The 19,977-nt window shown below is 40.6% G+C and overlaps 1 protein-coding gene and 1 long non-coding RNA gene across 3 annotated transcripts; both read left to right on the top strand.

Moving 5' to 3' along the window:
• Positions 1-4,144: 4,144 nt before the first annotated feature.
• Positions 4,145-8,207, top strand: LOC146702929 (uncharacterized). Its single transcript, XR_014922088.1, has 3 exons — positions 4,145-4,456; positions 6,301-6,337; positions 7,755-8,207. It is a non-coding gene; the product is annotated as an uncharacterized LOC146702929 (long non-coding RNA).
• Positions 8,208-11,948: 3,741 nt separating this feature from the next.
• Positions 11,949-19,269, top strand: LOC146702928 (E3 ubiquitin-protein ligase CHIP-like). Of its 2 annotated transcripts, none has more exons than XM_085465992.1 (8): positions 11,949-11,969; positions 13,039-13,254; positions 13,402-13,600; positions 14,774-14,939; positions 15,045-15,120; positions 15,256-15,312; positions 16,326-16,442; positions 17,483-19,269. In XM_085465992.1, exons 2-8 carry the CDS (start codon positions 13,141-13,143, stop codon positions 17,606-17,608), a joined length of 855 nt encoding a protein of 284 aa, XP_085322118.1. In that variant the 5' UTR covers positions 11,949-11,969; positions 13,039-13,140; the 3' UTR covers positions 17,609-19,269. The 2 variants fall into 2 exon arrangements, with proteins under 2 accessions (XP_085322118.1, XP_085322117.1); XM_085465991.1 differs by lacking the exon at positions 11,949-11,969 and adding an exon at positions 12,118-12,278.
• The last annotated feature ends 708 nt before the right edge of the window (positions 19,270-19,977 follow it).

The following is a 19,977-nucleotide window of genomic DNA, read 5'->3' as shown; positions in this document are numbered from 1 at the left end:
TACTTTAATATTAATATTAATATTTAATATTAAGGAAATAATATGTTTTAAAGTTTCTATAAGTAGTTAGCTCAGTAGTTAAGTAGTTAGTTAGCTTACCTTAGTTAGCCTAGCATAAATTCCAGAAAAAAAAGGAAAGTCTACTCTTTTTAAAGACATGAAACTAACACTCAGTACCTCTGAATCTTTTTAAACCTACCATAATCTGTATAAAGATCAAAGTATAAAAAATGATTAATTCAGCAGGAGTTTCTAGACTGTAGGCTAAGCTAAGCTAATTGGCTGCTGGCTCCAGTATAATTAGGGGAGGGTCATTCTTCTTTTCAAACTCTTGCCTCTGAAGCAATTAAGCATAGTCGAACTGTTCCTTTAATGGAACTCACAGACTATATGTGCGTCACCAACAAAGAAATGGCAACAAATATTGTCTTTACACCCCAGAATATCTCACTCTGCTTCAGTTTTATGCGATATTACGCATCAAAAGTCCCCGCTGTATCACTCTCAGCTCACTTTTACACAATCACAAGGTCTCAGGATATTTGAGCAGATCAGAAACACGTGTAAAAGGCTGAAAACGTCCAAACAAAAGAACTGAATGGTCAGGTTTTTTTTCTTTCTGCTGCTTGGCTGTACTTCAGCACCTCCTCCTCCTCTTCCTCCTCCCCTGCACTCCGTCCACTTCTGAATTGAGTTCGGTCAGCCCGGGTCATCCTTGGCTGGGCAGATTATAATTAGTCTGCCTGCACGCATACAGAGACACATACAGACTTTAAACTTTAAACCCCCTCTTACAATGGCCCTCTCAGACAATAGACACATGCCAGTACCACAACCCCCTCGGCTATCTCTCCGTGCACAAAAACGCCACGGTTACCCTAAAAAACCCTCCACCATCAGTGCTCGGCAGAAAAAGGCAAAGAGATGTGACAAGATTACATTTTCGTCTATCACATTTGACCTTGTAGCACTAAAAATAATGAAGAATTTAACAGGTGCTAAATCTCAGCTGTGAAATGTTGCCATCACCTCGATGTCTTAAGTTTCAAGTGATAAAGTTGATTAGGTGTCACGGTTTCAAAGCTGGGATGCTGTGAAGTTTGCACCCAAAGATTGTTTATTGAGCTTTACGTTCAATCAGCACTGATTATAATGATCTGAGGTCGCTGCTGTCTGCTTTTCCCCAGTGTTATCGAAATCCCGCTGCACGCACTGTGACATGCTGTGGTTTTATTGTGCATTAAAATGTGATTATTCACTCTGAGAAAAACATCAGAGGATGGCAGGTGACAGTAAAAGTGACCGCATCAAGTAACCGTAATTCTAAAAGAATGAAATTAAGTGATTTACGGATCAGTCGTCCAGCCTTAGAAGTAACTTGAGAATCTTCGCATTTCAGCCCCCAGGTGACAATTAAAATCTCTGAAAAGAGCCTCAGTAGGGGCATAACTGTGCACCGAATCAGCATCCAGAGTTTCCTTTATCTCTCACCATCTTTCATCAACTCCATTCAGACTCCTCGGTGACCTGCAGCTCGTCCCCCGAGTCCCTTTTGATCTAATTTTTTAAAAATGCCATTGCACATGGCCCTGCCCTCCCCTTTGCTCTCTCAGCACCTGCGCTACAGTGTCCTCCAACTCATCAATGAACCTGCCTTTCAACGATGTATACATCTGTTGCAAATGAGCTTGCCTTTGTTGAGGGGAGGAAGCCCTTGAGGGAACCGCCAAAAACAAAGTTTGGTGTCTCCCCGGCTCCAGTAAACCCCGACATCCCCCCTCCACGTCTCTCTCACATACACGCACACCTCTTACTTCAGGGGTATCATATCACCAGCCCCTCGGGGTATAGCTGTGCGCAGGCCTCGGATGTTCTCGTGGTAACAGGTGTATTTGAATGTATACAACAGGTGGCAGAAGGGTTCAGTTTTTTAGCTTTAACACAGTTTTTTCTTGGTTTTATTTTTTTAAAAAGTCTATTTTTATGTCAAATATTGGACATAATGAACAATATGTTTACACTTCATACAAGAAGATGGGAACTTTGGAGGATATTATGAATTCCACAAAGCATAGCTAAGGCGATAAATATTTATCTCACAGCTCCAAGTGGTTATTTGCCTGACCCGCCACTGATGAACAGTGGAAGCTGATGGAGGGGAGGGGAACGACCGAAGACAAAACTGAGTCTGTCCTCTCACTGAGTGACTCCTCAATAGACATGGTTTCTTTCTGCAGTCAACTGTGCAGGGCAGATAAGTGAGAAAGCAAAGAAGGGATCGAGAAGAGGAAGCGGGAACTTGCTGAATAATTAGAAGCGTGAAGTATGGTCCTGAACTGCCTGACACATTCATGCGTGCACGCATATGCATGAGCTCACACACTCACTCATACTATTCCTCTTTATGCCACGAACGCACCCACACACACAAACACGCACACTTATATACGCACTAAAACACACATTCATACTTGGTCCCAACTGAAGGATTTGGGCCCTATCTGCACATGTATGCGGGTTAATCAGGGGCTCTTAACAGACAGAAAGCAAAGGGTCACTCGGGGTGAGGTGTTTGTGATGGAAATTTGGACGGCAGGCGTAGGAAAACAAAGCTAGAGACAAGACGCCCCAGAGACGACATACTTTACACATGAGATAACACACAGTGAGAAGTTACAAAAAAAACCCAAATCTTCCCTTAAAATACGATCACAAAGGCTTTTTCATTCATTCTACTGATAAGCATCGCTGCAGTGGTGCTTATCAGTCAATCATTGACTGCAAAGCATCTCATCGGGTTATAAATATCTTACATTGGAATCCACACGGACAATTTTGGTGTGGCCTCCACGGCTCAATATATGACTATGAAACCAGGTTAGTTGCTCCCCAGGTTGCCACAGTAATTGCCACAAACTTTGCTGACTCCAGGATCTGTGCCGAAGCTACGATGTTGGCCTGCTCATTCCTTCACATACAGGCCACGTCTCGCCTTCGCTCGGTATAGATGGTGCATTGATTGGGGACGACCAGTCCAAGGCTGAGAAATTTCACAAAGATGGGATTTAATGGCCCTTCGATTGAGCAGTTCTGAAAAGGTAACCTCTGACCCTACCCAGCCTTAACCCCCAGCATCTCCGCCCATCCTCCAGGGTCCAGTGCTTGTCATCGGTCATTTGTCAAACTCCTCGCACTGATCTGATTACCGTCCAATTTAGGATCTGCCGACTACACACTTCTAGGATCAAGACAAGCTGCTTTTCAGCAACTTTACATGACAACAAATAGCTGGATTGTTATGGGAAGACTAAAGAGACGAGTATTTGTTCTATTCACACAGAAAACTTTAGATAGAGGCCAAACTCGGTGTCTGCTAATGGCCATGCATTCTTCATCTAATGAAGAACTGATAGGCAGTTTGTATTAACCTGGTTAAGAATGGAAAGTATTGTTACCACAGGTTAACAGAGAAAAGATGGATTATGTAAAAGATAGAGGGGGAAAACAAATCAGCCACTTAAAGAATAATCCAGAGTTTCTCACACTGATTCCATCCAAATCTAATGATTAACAGCTGACACAGGAACATGTTGTGTGTTCATCATTCAGCTATGCTGGTGTTTATATTAGTCCACACCAGCACAGTTAATTTTACACTCGAGCAGTTCTGAAATGACTCCCAGCATTTCCTGAGTGTCTGAAATGTATTTATTTTATGGTGTCATCCAAACTTTCCTCTATCACAGCAACATTCCTTTCTTTGTGATATCCACTTTCGGTTAAAAGCTGGCTAATTATTGTTGAATTCTTTTTTACTCAATCTTTATTTAAGTATGTAACTCTCATGGTGGTTGGTTATTTTGCAAGGGAGACTTGGTACGACTGTGGTACGTTTCAGGGCAGGAAAACAAATCATCAGGTGCATGAAAAAAACAATAATGAAAGCCTGGGGACAATGTGTAATGGCTGAAAGAATACATCATTAAACGTGTGTTTTTAAGGTGTGTCACTGAGGCTAAAGCCAATCACTGTAAACCATACTTTGGCTTCAAAATTTTTCTCTGTGACTCATTGTGGTTACAATCCTAAACTCTGAGCTTCCTCCCAAGTGTGTTGGTGTTCATTTTGGACATCATTTCTCTAACAATCAGATATGTTGGCTTGGGTTGCTGCATTGTTTGGCTCCTCAACCACTTTGTCTCAGATGTCCATTTAAAGAAACATTTTTTTTTTTTCAGGCCTCTTATTCTAATGTGCAAGTCTCTCACAGGATACCAACACTAAATAGTTTCATTTTTGTACCCAGTAAGCATTATGTAGCTTGCCACTAATAAGCTGATAGGCTTCAGTCTAAAGATGAGGTGTTTTTTTCTGTAGTGGTGAAAATGCACAATGAAAAACACAGCATGATCATAAGCTGCATTTCTGAGGTTCAAATGGGCAGCAATGCAAACCAGTAAGTAATGCGAGTAATGCTCCCTTTTACCATTTTTAGTTATAGTGTGTGACTTCAGTGTGTTCATATGATTTAAATCAAAAACATTAAAATATACTTATATACTTTCCAAATTTTTTCAACATGTATATATCAGTTTTCCATAGGAGAAACTAATTTATCCATCTTAATGCCTACAACAGCATAAAAGCAATCGTGTATACTTTCAGGGTGAGCTAATATTATGTTGCTAACAAGCTAATAACTAACATGCTAGCTAAAAATAAACACTAGTCAGTCAAGTTCTTGTTCTTGGCTCTGGCTGTTTATGGCTGTTTATATCATTTAATTTCAGGAACAGTTTCATTACACGAGAAAGAAATATTCAGTCTAATTTTGTCCTTTCTTTATTTTATTTAATCTAGTAAAAGTTATTGAAGAGTAATCTTAGCTAACAACGTTAGCTGTTAGCTCCTAACTATTCTCTCACATTCACTGTAGCTTTGCAGAGGTCAGTGGGTTAAATCTAGTTTGTGAAATTTCTTAATCAAATCCACAGAAAAGAAAAAATGAAACTGGAGCTTTTTAAAAGCTGCTTAAGAGCTATGTATAAATAAACAAATATGATTCTCCGTGCATGTACTTGTCTTTGTATATAGTTCCAGAATAAACAAATGGAAAGCAATGGTTTCCATTTCTGTGTCTGAATTTCTGTGTCTGACTCCTCTGAAAGGCATCTCCATTTCTATCTTTATTGTCACTTTACGTATATACAATGCGTTTTCCAGCCCCCTACTATAAGACTATCATAACTAAATGTATAACCCTGATTTTAACACAATTCTAACCCCTGTGAGTGCCCAGTTTGGGACCCCACTCATATACTAAAACAAGCCCGAACACACACACATGCAGCACATGCGTAGCCCCTGGCTCATTATGGCTGCTTTAGCTCCTTTGGATTGTTTTGGATAGGGCTGTGGGGGTGGGGACAGGGTGGAGACCAGTGACCCCGGAGTGCCTGACCTGAGGGGATATTTGAAGAGTTAAGGGAGAAGCTGCACAAAGGCAGAGACAACCACCACACAGGGAGGGAAAGTCACTTTTTGGGTACCCCTGCTGGGTCCTTCTCTCCTGTGGAGATCCCCATTGGTTTTCAAAGTTAGAAAATACAGTGATTAGTCATCACTGGTAACCTGCACAAGCTTTACCAGAACAACTGCTTTTCAGTTGATAATGTAATGAATTAGCCTACAACTGTGAAAAGTTAATTATAATTAAAACAAAGTCAGTCTGTCCCTGTACAGCCTGTAATCAGAAAAGAGAAAATAAAATGTTATTCCTAATTAGATGCCAGCAATGCTGATAGTTAACGCGGTGCTAAATTAAGAGTGGATGAATTTCCCAGTGCATCCCCGCAGTAGTCTGAGACAGCAGGTTTGATTTCCCTCCAAAATCTCGGTCCTATTATACAGACCACTGAGCAGCTGCCTCCATCCCCAGCCATCACACATCAATCCACGGTAGTGTGTGTGTGTTTTTTTGTTGTTTTTTTAAGTGAGGGTATTTCAGCTAGTCAGCTGTTAACCCCCCAGGGTGTGAAAGATTGTTGGACTAACACTGCAGATTTCCAAAACAAACTCTTTGATTTCAGCGTAGTTGAGTAAAATGATGAGAAAAACGTTGAATATATGGAGATAGTTGCAACTAGTCTGACAACATGAAAAACATGTGCTATTTAGAGTTTTAGTATTTGGTTTATTAAGAGTTTAAAAGAGTTTTTTGGTTATTTTTTTAAACTTTGCAATGATTGATTCAATGCTCGTTAATAACGCACATTCTGTTCCCTGTTTGTGTTTGTGCAGGACCCGGATCCAGACACAGGATCCATCTTTTTAGGAGGTAAAGTTGATGAGCTGTTTCACCCCCCCCCCCCTTTGTCAGAAAGTTTAATCAGGGCTGCAGAGGTGTGTGGATGACCTTTGACTCCTCTGGTATCTCTGGCTTTTCTCTTACTTGCCTGTGGGGCAGCAGTAGGATATCCCTCATTTAACTCTTAACCTGAGGAGGCAAATTTAGCAACTTTAGCATGTTTAGAGTTAAGATGCATTAAAGGCACGTTTACAAAGCCAGCTGGTCTTTTTTTTTTTTTTTTAATGATTACAAAACTATTGACAAGGCCAGAGGAAAATACCAGAGGAAACCCAATGCAACCCACATTTAATCCTATTCAAATAACATAAAAAAATATGGTGCTTCACTGGTATCAAAAATAATTTTGGTGGCAAGCGCTAATGCAGCTCATTTTATTTTGTATTTTGTTATTAGGATCACACTCAACAATGACCCTATTTTATAAGTTATTGGCACATATAACTAATCTATATTTTTTGGTTGTTACAGTATCAGTAACGCCTAAATTACTTTTCACTAAAATACGTGTGGGACTATGCAAGAATTATGATGATCAGGATTAACTGAGCTGAAGGCCATAGACCATATGGGAGTATATGCACGCTGTATATCCAACACATGCAGGTGGAAGACCATTTAAGGCTTTAAACACAAACAGTGCTCTTGGATTCTGTACTCCACTGTTAGCAAGCTTGCTAACAGTGGAGTAATGTGATCTCTCTTTTTTTGTCCCAGTCTAAGGAAGAATCTGATCTTAACCACTTCATTTAATTGTTTGTCAAATGAAGATACGTCCTGCACACAGAGGGCCACTCGTACCAAATTTGTGAAAAAAGGCAAAAAATAAAAATCATCTGTGTTATTGTGGGAATATAAACTTCTTACAAATTGATCAAATGTGTCTCAGGTCAGAAAGATCCAGCTGGGTGAAACAGGAAGTGACGTTAAATACCTGATGGATCTTCAAGTTTATGCATTTGACCAAAGGAGCAGGCTAATTCAATGGACATGAAGAGGAAAATTCTAACAGAGAGCTTGATGTGTGTTCATTTATGCATGAATAAGCAGTCAGAATGCAGCGTGTTTGCAAACATTTTTAGACATATATCTGAGAACATGAATAATTTACTCTTTTCCTGTGTTGATCTTCTTATAGAAAACAAAGTAGAACTACTTTTTGTGCATTTATTTCTCTACTGTTTTGTACACGTTGCATTCAGACCCACTTGAAGAAACTGCCATAAGTCTATAAAACGTTTGTCTGTTCAAAATGAGCAAATCCACCTAAGAGCCACCACTGTGGATAAATGCTGCTTTTGTGTCTCCCGTTTTGAACCTGGGGTTTCGCTCAGTCCTAAGGAGAGTGTGTTCACCCCCCTTTTTTTTCTTCTTTTTGTCTTTTCAGGCTTTTTGGCGCTAAATAGTGGAGACCACTGCCAAATGGGAAAACGACTACACACAGAGAAAGAAAGACCAGACTCAATCAGGAAGTGGCAGCTTTTCAGCTGTGCCAGAGGAGCCGGGCAACTTCCTGGTCTCGTTGCCAAGGTGACTGGAAGCGCGGCCAGCTGGTGCAGTGGGCAGCCGTTGGGTTTGATGGTGGGGTTGACGACGGTTGGTATATTGGATGGGAGGAGTTGGTGAAAAGCTGTGATGGAGGGAGTTTAAATGTAAGCAATGAATACTTTAAACACAGCGGACCATTTTAATTGATAAGCACCAAATCTATTCACTTTCTCCCACCTTTTTAGCATGCAACTTTGTTTACATAGATTTTTACACCTGGGAAATGCACAGAAAACTGATCGAGTACTTTCTTACGGCCAATCCCTTTCAAATTTCCTTAATAAAATTGTCTGAAGAGGGTGTGTTTATGTTTATTCTTGCAAAAACTCAACAATGACCAAAGCATTTGCAAATCAAATGCACTTACATTTCTGGGAATGCAGTCCCAGATATGATTTATTTGCAGTGTAGGCCTAATTTTCCAATGTTTATTTTTGCTTATTTGATAAGTATGCTGGTAAGGACAATTAATAAAAAGACAACTGAACAATAAAACATCCATCATGCACATCAACACAATGAATATAAAAATAGAGATGTAAAAAGGGAAGATTATGGCCTGTGCCATATTGGGCTCTAATATGGGCCGTATTAGAAAGTGTTACTGTCCCTCATCATTTTGCTCCAGGGTAAAGTAACGAGCCATCCCTGCTGTACAGACAAACACTACAGATATATTATAAGAGTATAATTATCATCTTTTCTTAAAAGACAGAATTCTGATGTGCATTGAGAAAACTGGACTGGGTGCAAATAAAGAAGGAATCTAAGTAAATAAGAAAATACATGTGAAAGAAGGTAATACTGATTCCTCACAAACCTGTAACAGTGCATACAACAGATTTTCTTACATAAAATTATTGCTGACATGTAACACCTATTTTATTGTGGAAAAATCACACAGTTAAGATGTAAGTGCAATTCATTAACATTTTAAATAGACTCTCACTTGTTAAAAAAACAAACAAAAAAACTATTACGTTGAGTTTATTAAAGTTTTTTTCCCGCAGTAAACTGTGAAAGTTTTTCTGATATTGTGTCCATTTCAATTAAAATCAGGAGGGAAGACTTTTGTGTTCTTGTGACCTACAGATTAGTTAGATAGGTGGGTGTTCTGAAGGATCGGGGGACCAGGCCGGTGGAGATAGGTAAACACAGCTGGGGGACACACAGGGCTTGGTGGTCCTGTGTTGTAGAGGCCCCCTTCACACATTTATCAGTGTGTTTGCTCAGGAGATGTGGCTTAATCTTCACACACTGATCTCTGTGTGGAGTCTTTACAGAGGCCCAGCAGGCTAGGATGAAAGTGACCCTGTCCTCAATCGCATCTTGCTAATTCCTCCACTGCTAAACTTGAATGTTGTGCATATGATAAAGGCCCATAAAGGTCATCTATAGCCCTCTCTGTGGGTGGGATGTCAACTCGCATATATGCCGAATTTATTTCCCTAATCGGACCCCTCCTTGAGCATATTAAACCACAACTGTGATGAAAGGTTTTGAATATTTTTGCACATCACGTATTACTTTAATGTTAGTACAATTTTACTTCGTTCACTTTTATTTTAATTTTCTCCAATACCAAAGAAACTTTTTTAACCATTAAAAAGAAAAGATGTTTGGAAGAAGTTTTATCATCCAGCGCCTCCTGCTGGTGATTTGAGGTTGTGCTTCTCTTCTTCAGCCACATGATGCATGTAGGCTGTACAGTAGGCAGAGAAGAGTAGTGCAGTAAAGAGTGCAAAAATAATAGGGGGAAAAAACTGAGGGATCATTGAGGAATTAAATTATATATATTTTAATAATAACCAGAAAAGAATGAGTGGAAAGTACGTCTGAGATTGAGATGATATTTTGATGCACTGATATCTCATTAGCCAATCACATGACAGCATCTCAATGCATTTAGGGATGTAGACGTGGTCAAGACGCCCTGCTGAAGTTTAAACTGAGCGTCTGAATGGGGAGGAAAAGTGATTTTGCCACACAACCATTTCTACATTTTACAGAGAATGGTCTGAAAAAGAGAGACTATCCAATCAGCTGCAGTTCTCTGGGTGATGTCAGAGGAGAATGGACAGACTGCTTTGAGTCTAATTTAACTAGTTGTTACAGCAGATGAATGCAGAAGAGCATCTCTGAATGTATAACATGTCAAACCTCTAAGCAGATGATCTACAGCAGCAGAAGACCACACCAGGTCAACAGAAGATTGGAGAAATGTTGCCTGGTCTGATGAGTCTCGGGTTCTGTGGCAACATCCAGATGGTAGGGTCACAGATGGAAACATGGTTCCAGATCTCAAACCCACACAGCACCTTTGGGATGTTGTGGAACAGGAGATTGCCATCATGGATATGCAGCTGACAAATCTGCATGAAATGTGCGATGCGTTCATCTCAGTATGCACTAATGTTTCCAGGAATGTTTCCAGCACCTTGTTGAATCTGTGCCATGAAGAATTAAGGCAGTTCTGAAGGCAAAATAGGGGTCAGTGAGTGTAGGTGCCTTCCTGAAGTTTATGGAAAAACATAATCTTAACAGTTCTCTGTTGAATTGATATGATATGCTTGCAGGATTTCTTCAGGATAATGATCTAACTCTTACAGAGGCTGGAGCAGCTGACTAGGAAATAATAGACTTCCTTTTTCTGTGTCTGTTTCTTGCTGGCTCACTGATTCACAACATGTTCAGTTTATATGAACCAAACTGTACACTGTATCTGTATGTGCATCCCAGGGAGAACACACATAAAGATGAGGAGAACTCAACTCCAAGTACAAACACTCACAGGTGGAGGTGCGGGGAGGAGATTTTTTGAGAGAGAGGTAAAGAAACAGCACAGGAATAACAGGAGAAAGATAGAGTGGTGAAATACAGAAAAACAGAGGGGGTAAAAGCGTGAAAGAAGGAGGAAAGAGAAAGAAAGACGAATAACATAATGTGAAAGAAGTGGGTAGGAAGATAGGGCGAGGGAGTGATAGAAAGAGAAAAGGTGGACCGGCAATAAAAACAGATAGAAAGTGACAAGGTAATGGAGCGAGAGTAGAGAGGAGGTGGAGGAAGGATCTGGAAAAGGCTGGACACAGAGGAAGCTGCTGATGTCCATGCTGGGCCACACAAACAGCATCCTTCTCCACCCTCCAGTCCCCGGAGCACTTCTTATTCCTGTGCCAGCTCCATAAGTCTTTCATCTTTTCTGTTTCTTTCATAAGCACACACAGGTCTTATGTATTTGCCTGCTGAGGTGCATGCACACAGTTTGACTCTATAGGGAGACAGAAACTGTGCAGCCGGTTGAACCTCCAGCTTTCAGGTCTGCAAAGCCTCTACACTGCAGATTTAATATAATACATATTTTATCAAGGATGGGTTAGTCTTCATCAGCCCTCCTCTCAGTGTCAGCTGACTCGGAGAAGCGCTTTTATTCTTGTATTTGAAGTTGAACTAAACCAATTTCTTTGGCATTTAAGTGCAAAATGTTTCATGGTTTTGTTTTCTGGAAAAGAACTTGTGATCTTATCACTGTGACAGCATTGATTTTTATGTATGAACTTTATGAATTAATATAAGTCATCCAAGATAATCAGTGTGAAATTTCTACTTTTTAATCTTTAATTTGCTCTGCGCAAAAGCAGTCATTCTTCTCTTCTCAGTTATTAGCTTTCTTTATTTTTCCCACAGTGGAAGTTCAGAAGGCTGTAGCAGTCATTTAAGAGCACACTGGAGACAGAATGGGTGGATATATTACCTCTTTCATATCATCACAGATGCAATTTTGAGATGCTCAAAGGTTTGGTCCCTTTTTGTTAACTGTAGATTTTGATGATTAATTTTCACATATAATATTTTTTAAAAGGAAATGTATTCAAATGAATGTAGATTGTTAAAATTAAGCGTGTCTCCTCTGAAGTAGGCTAGTTAAGAAGTGAAAGAGACAGGAACCAACAATAGGAACTAGAATAGCACAAGAGATGGTCAGATTTCCATTAGGAGCCTAAAGGGAGCAAGCGGAAGAAGAAGAAGAATGCACACCTTAGAAGACCGATTGCATGTATGCAGCTCGTAATTATGCTTATAGAAACTGTTTATACAGTTAGATGGTCGTATTTAATTGTCTGTTTAATCGGAAGTTCATATTGATGTGGTGTGAACTGGGTGAACTTAAGGGTATGCGCTGTATAGACATGAAGCTGGACTGGTCATACTCCCGGCTTCCGTCGAGTTCGCGTCAAAGCGCTTGACGTCAGCATAACAACAACCTGTCATGACAGCTCGTATGGGGGAAAAATTAATCGATTAAAGATTTGATCTTGAGTTACATAAAACTGGTTTCTCTTGGATGTGGGATTCCTGCTGAAAGGTAAGAGTTGAAAACCGTATAACCGCGAAACAAACCCTGTACGGGACAGAAGGTAAACTAAACCTCAGTGAGCTGTGTGGAAAATAAGCTAACGTAGCGTTAGCTGGTTTTTCTTTTCTGTGGTTAACAAATGTCGAGACGACTCTTTCAGTCCCACAATTGTTACAGAACTAACCTACTAACTAGCTGCTGGTTATATCGAGTGAGTGAGCTTTACTGTCCTCAAACTAGCCAGCCACCCGGCATTAAGCGACAACATCGCTTACTGAGCTAGCTTAGCCATGCTAGCATAGCAGCGATCTCTTGTCTGCTGGTGACCAGAGTTGGCAGCATTGTCCGTGTGTGTGCTTGTGTAACGGCTGTATTTCAGTTTTAGTGAGTAAAACAATAGCGAGTATTAACAAACTATTGTTTGTTAATACTGTTCGTCTACAGCTTTCAGTGTAACACTGCGCTTAAATGCAATGCTAAGGACCGCGGCTATGTGATGTTTGGTGATAGCCAGCTGTGCTGCTCATTGACTCGCCTCTGATATCCGTCACATGAATAGTTAACTCGCCGGCGGTGCAGCCACCTCGCTGTAGTTTTCAGCTGTGAGCGCAGTCAGCAAATTAAACGGATGCCTTTTGGGTGGCATCAACCCACTGCACCTAATTCGCTCAAGACGCGCATTGCAGGTGCATTGCAGTGAATGTTCACTGAAACTGTGTCTCTGTTCTTGTTGTTGTGTGTGTGTGTGTGTGTGTGTGTGTGACCTCAGGAAGGACGGGGCATTCTTAAACCTGTCGTTTAGCCAGCCGAAGAGACGGGGAACAGGATAGGGAAGCAGGGCGAGGCGGGCCCCGCGGAGCCGGTGGAGAAGATGGCCGGCAGCCCGGAGAAGAGTTCCACCGCGCAGGAGCTGAAGGAGCAGGGAAACCGGCTGTTCCTCTGCCGCAAGTACCAGGAGGCTGCTACGTGTTACAGTAAAGCTATTGTGAGTAATTTCTGACACAAATGCTGCAGTGATGTCTTTGTTTTCTTCTTCTTTTATTAAAGCTAAGTGAAACGAAGTGGATGCAGATTCCCTCTGGATGAAAAATGAGGTTACAATGCACGTTTATTGTCCTCTGATTCTCTACAGAACCGTAATCCATCCGTGGCAGTATACTACACCAACCGAGCTCTCTGCTATGTGAAGCTGCAGCAGCATGACAAAGCCCTGGCAGATTGTAAGCATGCGCTGGAGCTGGACAGTCAATCAGTTAAGGCACACTTCTTCTTGGGTCAGTGTCACCTGGAGCTGGAGAACTACGATGAGGCCATCGGGAACCTACAGAAAGGTCAGAAAAAACTCCAGAATGATGGTGAAAATGCTGCTGGTGCATTGCGCAAATTTACTCGTGCAGTTCCTCATTCATGTGAAAGTTAATTGTTAAGATCAGTGAGGCCTCACAGGGTTGGGAGCTCTTCTCTGAGGCACAGCATATGTTTGCATGAGCTGTTGTCAGTGTAATGATATGTTAGAAGGAAGGAAAGCTGGAATTTTGTCTCCACTCAGTGTTATGGTTGCTTCTCTTGGATGAAGCTTCACTATATGAAATGATGTATGAATGTATGGTTATGAGACTTTACAGAAAGTAATTCAGTGATAATTGAAACGCCAATCTAACGCTAACCATGATTTGTGACTACTAGTTTCGCTTAGTTTATAAAAAACTGGAAGCCCGCCTATTACTCAGTCGTGAAAAATGGACCAAAGTAATTCCACAACTTAATGAGAAATAAATCACTTTTCAAAAGTGGAATAACTCACAGTATAGGAGAGCCTTTCACCAGTTTAGCAAACTTGTTTTGGGATGCTCCTCCCTGCATGGAGAGCCTGTATCTTTGGCAAGTTTGGCTTGCAGATATTTCTACAGGTCGAACTCTCTGCAGACTCCCTGAGCGCTTTATCGCAGTGCTTCGTGCAGCTGCTGACTTCCAAGTCAGCCCATGGCTTTGTTGTGGGCTGCAGCTGATCGATTAAGAAGAAAAGTACACAAAATATGTTAGATAAGTGCAGGTCATGGTTACTCACTGTTAATGCAAACACTGATAGTGAATCTTAGGTGGCTACAGTTTAATCATGAACAAAAGAGAAACTCAGTTTGTTCTTTGGAGGAACTTTTTTTTTTAATATCAGCTTTTAGCAAACTGGCATTCTTTAATGGTTACACATGGCTAATTACATTATTATTACACATGGCTATTGCCAGTGCTATTTCCCATATGTATTTACATACCTGCTCTTTACAATAACATGATACGTCTGGCCTGTCTGTAACATCAGTACGCTGATTAGTAATAGAGCTGCAAGTCAGAGGGTTAGTGGGAACACTGCTGGATGTTTGTATTGTGGATTCAGAACTGTCGCACTCCTAATTAACATCTTTGAATCTACCTTGTTTAGATATTTTGAAGGCAGCATTTTAACTGTAAAGCCACGTTGCTGTAGCTGTGTTTTTCTTTTACAGCTTATAACTTGGCAAAAGAACAAAGGCTGAATTTCGGAGATGACATCCCCAGTGCTTTGCGCATTGCCAAGAAAAAACGCTGGAACAGTATTGAGGAGAAGCGCATCAACCAGGAGAACGAGTTACACGCCTATCTGACCAAACTTATACTGGCTGAGAAGGAAAGGTGAGGCTTTGAAGCACCACAATCTCATTTTTATTTTGATAATTTGGCATGTAGGTGTCATTTTTCTTGCATGGATAAATTTAAATTAGCTCCTTATTTTTGCAGAGAACTAGAAGAATACAAAGAAAAACAAGATGACAATCAAAATGGAGGCGACGCTGCCAAGATCTCCTCAAAACATGTATGTTTTTGCATTTTGTTTACTCTTTGTAATTAGTGTCACTCTAATGAACAAATATTAAACTGGTGTGTTTTTTAAAATGAAATTGAATATTCATTCATATGTCCGGTTGTTCTGAAACCCTGACGTGGAAAGGACAAGTATCTAATGGATATGGATGAGCTCTTCTCTCAAGTGGACGAGAAAAGAAAAGTGAGTACGATTTTTAACTAATGCTTCGTACTCGTGCAACGCTGACAAATCCGTGATTAGCCTACAGCTTGGCTAACACAGACAGATGCTAACAGTACACGCATACCTACTGTAAATACACACATTTGTTTCTGTCTGCAGTCAGGCTACATGTTGACATAAGGCTTGTGATCTCTTTAAAAATCCACTTGGACTTCAGATAAACAGCTACTTTTTGTTTTCGACTGCTGCTGTTCCTATGGTAACGGTCACTGCTTGTGTGCCAAGGCTCTCGCTATAGATAGTTGTCGGCTGTGGCAATTGTCATGTAATTGAAACGACACCGTCGCGTCTGCCGAGTGTTTCTCTCCCGTCTGGCTCAGAAGGTGTTCTGCTTAGAGAAAAGTTGACTCAAAGAGTTTCAACTTCAGTAGCTTCGGGTTTGTGGCACTTCTGTCGACAGTCTTTAATATATAATTGGTATAGAAAAAAGCTGAAAAGGGTGAGAAAGGAAAACGGATTACTGTGGCTATAATTTGTTACCATTTTATAGCAAGAAAAAATTAACAGTTTAAGCTGTGACTCTAGGCTCTATGAGAGTTTACACCGTGGGCCACATAAACCCACTTTCATATTAAGTGGGCCCAACCATACGAACTCTCTCTCCATCAGTCTAAGAAGTTAAACTGAAAATTACAAAAAAATCCCAGAAATTTCTATTGTAGAAAGTGAAAAAACTGGAACTTTTTTTCTCATCTAATTGCTTATTTCTTACTCAGTTACTTTAGTGTAATATGAATGGCCATGTTTAGGAAATGTTATAAATGTTATAAAACTTGTGATAATACAGTTAAAAGTCCAATATTTACATTTTCTGATGCCATCCATTGGACGGCTCAGAGTCTTTGCCGGGCCAATTCTGGCCCCCGGGGCTTGTGTTTGACACCCCTGATTTTAGGGGATGGAGCCATGAACAGGATCTCTCAGTATTAGGTCAGAGTGATGCTTCTTTGTATTTTGTTTGTTCCCGTCAGAAGCGAGAGATTCCTGATTATCTTTGTGGGAAGATCAGTTTTGAGCTGATGAGGGAGCCCTGCATCACACCCAGTGGGATCACCTATGATCGCAAGGACATTGAAGAGCACCTACAGGTGAAATGATTGTTGCTTACAGTGCTGTGCAAAAGTCTTGAGCCCCGCTTCTTGACTTTTTTATTTTTTAAGCCGTCTTAAGCAATAGTTCTTTAGGCTTCCTGAAGCTCTTTCAACTTTTGTCTATGGGGACCTGCTGCTTCTTCACTCAGTATTCATATGAATGCCTTTTTTGTTTTGTTTTCTTTTTTTGTTTAAGCAACATAAAGCATAGAAAAAGCACCTAACTCAAAGGACGAACCAGTGCTGTGTCTAAATGGTAAATGGCCTGTATTTGTATAGCGCTTTACTAGTCCCTAAGGACCCCAAAGCGCTTTACACAACCAGTCATCCACCCATTCACACACACAGTGCGCCCCACCCTGGGAAAAAACACTATTTAAATTGTATCTTTAAGCTCTTTTTCACTAGCAGCCTGTCTCATAAACACATCATTTGTTCAAATTCCTGTGGTTGAACCTATGAAACATGGTGAATTAATCCATCCATCCCATCCATTCGCTTCCGCTTATCCTTTTCAGGGTCGCGGGGGGCGCTGGAGCCTATCCCAGCTGTCATAGGGCGAAAGGCGGGGTACACCCTGGACAGGTCGCCAGTCTGTCGCAGGGCTAACACACAGGGACAGACAACCATTCACACTCACATTCATACCTAGTGGCAATTTGGATTATCCAATTAACCTATCCCCACAAGTTAATCCAAATTTCCAAATTTTTCTGGTTCAGATTGTCATCAGTGCGTCTTGACGGCTACTTAAAGAAACGACAAAAGCTGAGACTGTGTTCAGACTGTGCTGAAAAATAAAGATGGTCATGCCAAATATTGAAGTTCGAGCTCCCTAGAATTGTACAAACTCTCTTTGGCCTTCTGTCCTGTATTTCAACGTATGCTGCACATTTATAATTAATGTATAATGTCCAGCAGCACGTTTTCATTCTGCCAGAGTAGCATTTCATAGCGCAGGTGTGCTTCTTTTTTTCTTATTTTCATAAAATCATCCATTGACGCTAACACTGTGTCTTAACGTGTTCCCTGTGCAGCGAGTTGGTCATTTTGACCCAGTCACCAGGAGTCCCCTGACCCAGGATCAGCTGATCCCCAACCTGGCTATGAAGGAAGTGATAGACGCCTTTATCCAGGAGAACGGCTGGGTGGAGGACTACTGAGGAGAGAGCTCCCATTTCTCCTTCATGCCCCCAAACCCAACTCAAAGCCTGGATAACACAAGACTATAGAGAACAGATCACCCCTTGCCTGGATATGTGCTTTACACAAGCAGGAAAAGCCACACTAAGGACTACCAAACGGGAGCCACGTATCTTGGTCTGCCTCCTCTCTCTCCCATTTTCTCCTCCCTTATCTTCACCGTCTGAGGCATCCATGGCCTGCCGCTCCCTTTAAAACCTCCTTTCATTCTGCTCCTTCTAGTCTTTCTCTCTGACTTCCTCTCTGTCACGATGTTTCTGGTCTTTTCAAGCCCGACTCCTTTCTTTACTCAAATATGGGCCTCTCTCTCAGGTCCTCCCTCTTCTTCTCTCTTTCTCTGAGTGCCACAGTCGTCGGAAAGCATCACCATTGCACTCCAGTGTTTCACACAAACCATCAATTATTTTAAAAAAAGAAGAAAAAAAAATCCACACTTTTGGTGGCAGAATTGATGAAAACATTGGCTTATTTGATGTTTACTCTAGTATTTTCTAGTCATCTTTTTCCATTAAGTAATTTAGCATTCATCCACTTCTTAATGTACATTTATCGAAGTGGTAACTAAAATGCCAAAAACCTGTCGCGAACGAGGGTTGTTTGTATGCAAGTTTTAAAATAATCGATAATCGGAAAGGGAAACGAGTCCCTTTCTCATACGGCCACCTCACCACAGTGTACGTTTTTATTAGTTTGTTTAGTTTTATTCACATATCAATCACACCCCATTACAGACAATTGAGATGAACTGAATGTATTCATTATATATTCCTTAGGTTTGGACTTAACCTTCAGTAATTCAAGATGCTTTTTTTAAGTATCAGGACAATGTTAAGGTTTTCATGACGAGCCTTGAACTGAAAGGCCTTTAAACTGGAAGCAGAAAACAAAATGCTGTATTACAAAAAAAACCCAATAAATGTGTTCTTTTTGCTGGATAATAATTTAAAACCGTTAAATGTTTGGATTGGACCGATTACATCAGCTGCTTTGAGGACTGGTCCGTGCTGTCTGTGTCTCGTGCTGTTTACCTGGTATGACAGTGGACGCTCGCATCAAGCATGAAGTGAATTTTGTTCTCCTTTGTATCAAAATACAAAGATAAGCTGTGTTTCTGGGTTTTTTTTGTTTTTCCACCTTCTCGCTGTTGATTTTTATGCACCTTCTCCTCACAGTTTCGAAGAAATCGGCCGCAGAAGCTTGCGGAAACCAATCGCCTGTGTGAACCTAACTTTAAAGTTTAAGAAAGTTAAAGTTCCCCAGCATCGTGGCCCCCCGACCCGTTTCACAGAAATGCTGGAAGAGTTACAAAACCGTATCTCATCTGTACCTCAGTCTCTCTGTAAACTGCATTTTTAGTCGAGTGCTGTTAGTTTACAGGCTTTTTCAGCTGAATGTGTCTGTGTTGAATTAGGCCTGCTAGTGGATTGTATTGGGCTGCAGGTGGTGTACATAATTTGTTGGTGTATTTCAGGTTTTGTTTCTTGATATTCATTTTTTTTGTCATGTTCTTTTTTTTTTCTTGAACTCTTAGAGCTTGAGAAACTGTATTAAATGTAGATATGTTGATAACATAAACACCTGATTCAGTTTTTGTTTGTCCCCATTAAACCGTGAACTACGAGGTCGTTTGTTCTGGTGTTTCTGTTTATTTAAACAAACAAAATTCATTAAACAACACCACACAAACTTCAGCTTTACAGCTCGTGATTTTAATCCTGCAATAAATGCTGATTTGGTGAATCTTATATTTGGTTTTTATTCTTTAAGGCATCACTGTGCGTTTGCGTCTGTAGTAGGCTGTAGTTTGATTCGATAGTGGTGGTTTTTTGGGGGTTTTTTTTTTTTTTGTTTGTTTTTTACATGAGAATGAAAGATGTTTAGATTTTCTTCCTGCTGCATTGTGCAATTTCCCTGTTTTTGAATTTCAGATAGCAGCTTTCAGTGTCTCTTTAAAATTGTGAAATCTGCATTAAAACCTTCATAGTTTTAAAGCTGAGGCTGATAATTTATCCATTTTCTACTGCTTATCTTGGTCCAGATCACATGGGTAAAGTATTTATTTAAAGTACTTTGTTAGTTACTTTTGGAAACTTGTGTGTGCTACTGAAAACTTTTTTTGTGCCATTTTTAACTCAAGTCTACTCATACAAAGTGTCATGCGCATTAACATCTATCTATGTGCTGTTGACTTGTACTTCCAGCAGGTTTGTGCCACGCAACGAGTGTACTGCCAGGAGGCTGAGGGGCAGTAACTAACATCCACTGCTCTGTCACAGTTCTTGAAAAACCTGTTTATCCATCTTTTTTCTTCCAGTCAAAGGGAAAACTA

Source organism: Copadichromis virginalis, linkage group LG8 (genome assembly GCF_057382275.1).
Source record: "Copadichromis virginalis isolate Kocher_CV1m ecotype Utaka linkage group LG8, C_Virginalis_male_GT1.1, whole genome shotgun sequence".
NCBI lineage: Eukaryota > Metazoa > Chordata > Actinopteri > Cichliformes > Cichlidae > Copadichromis > Copadichromis virginalis.
This window is presented reverse-complemented; position numbering and strand designations above follow the sequence as displayed.

Bases quoted from the DNA above. Each gene is read 5' to 3' on its own strand.
- LOC146702928 (XM_085465992.1), top strand. From the start codon at position 13,141: ATGGCCGGCAGCCCGGAGAAGAGTTCCACCGCGCAGGAGCTGAAGGAG. The intron at 13,255-13,401 runs GTGAGTAATTTC...GATTCTCTACAG, and splicing joins CGTGTTACAGTAAAGCTATT to AACCGTAATCCATCCGTGGC. The intron at 15,121-15,255 runs GTATGTTTTTGC...TGACGTGGAAAG, and splicing joins CCAAGATCTCCTCAAAACAT to GACAAGTATCTAATGGATAT.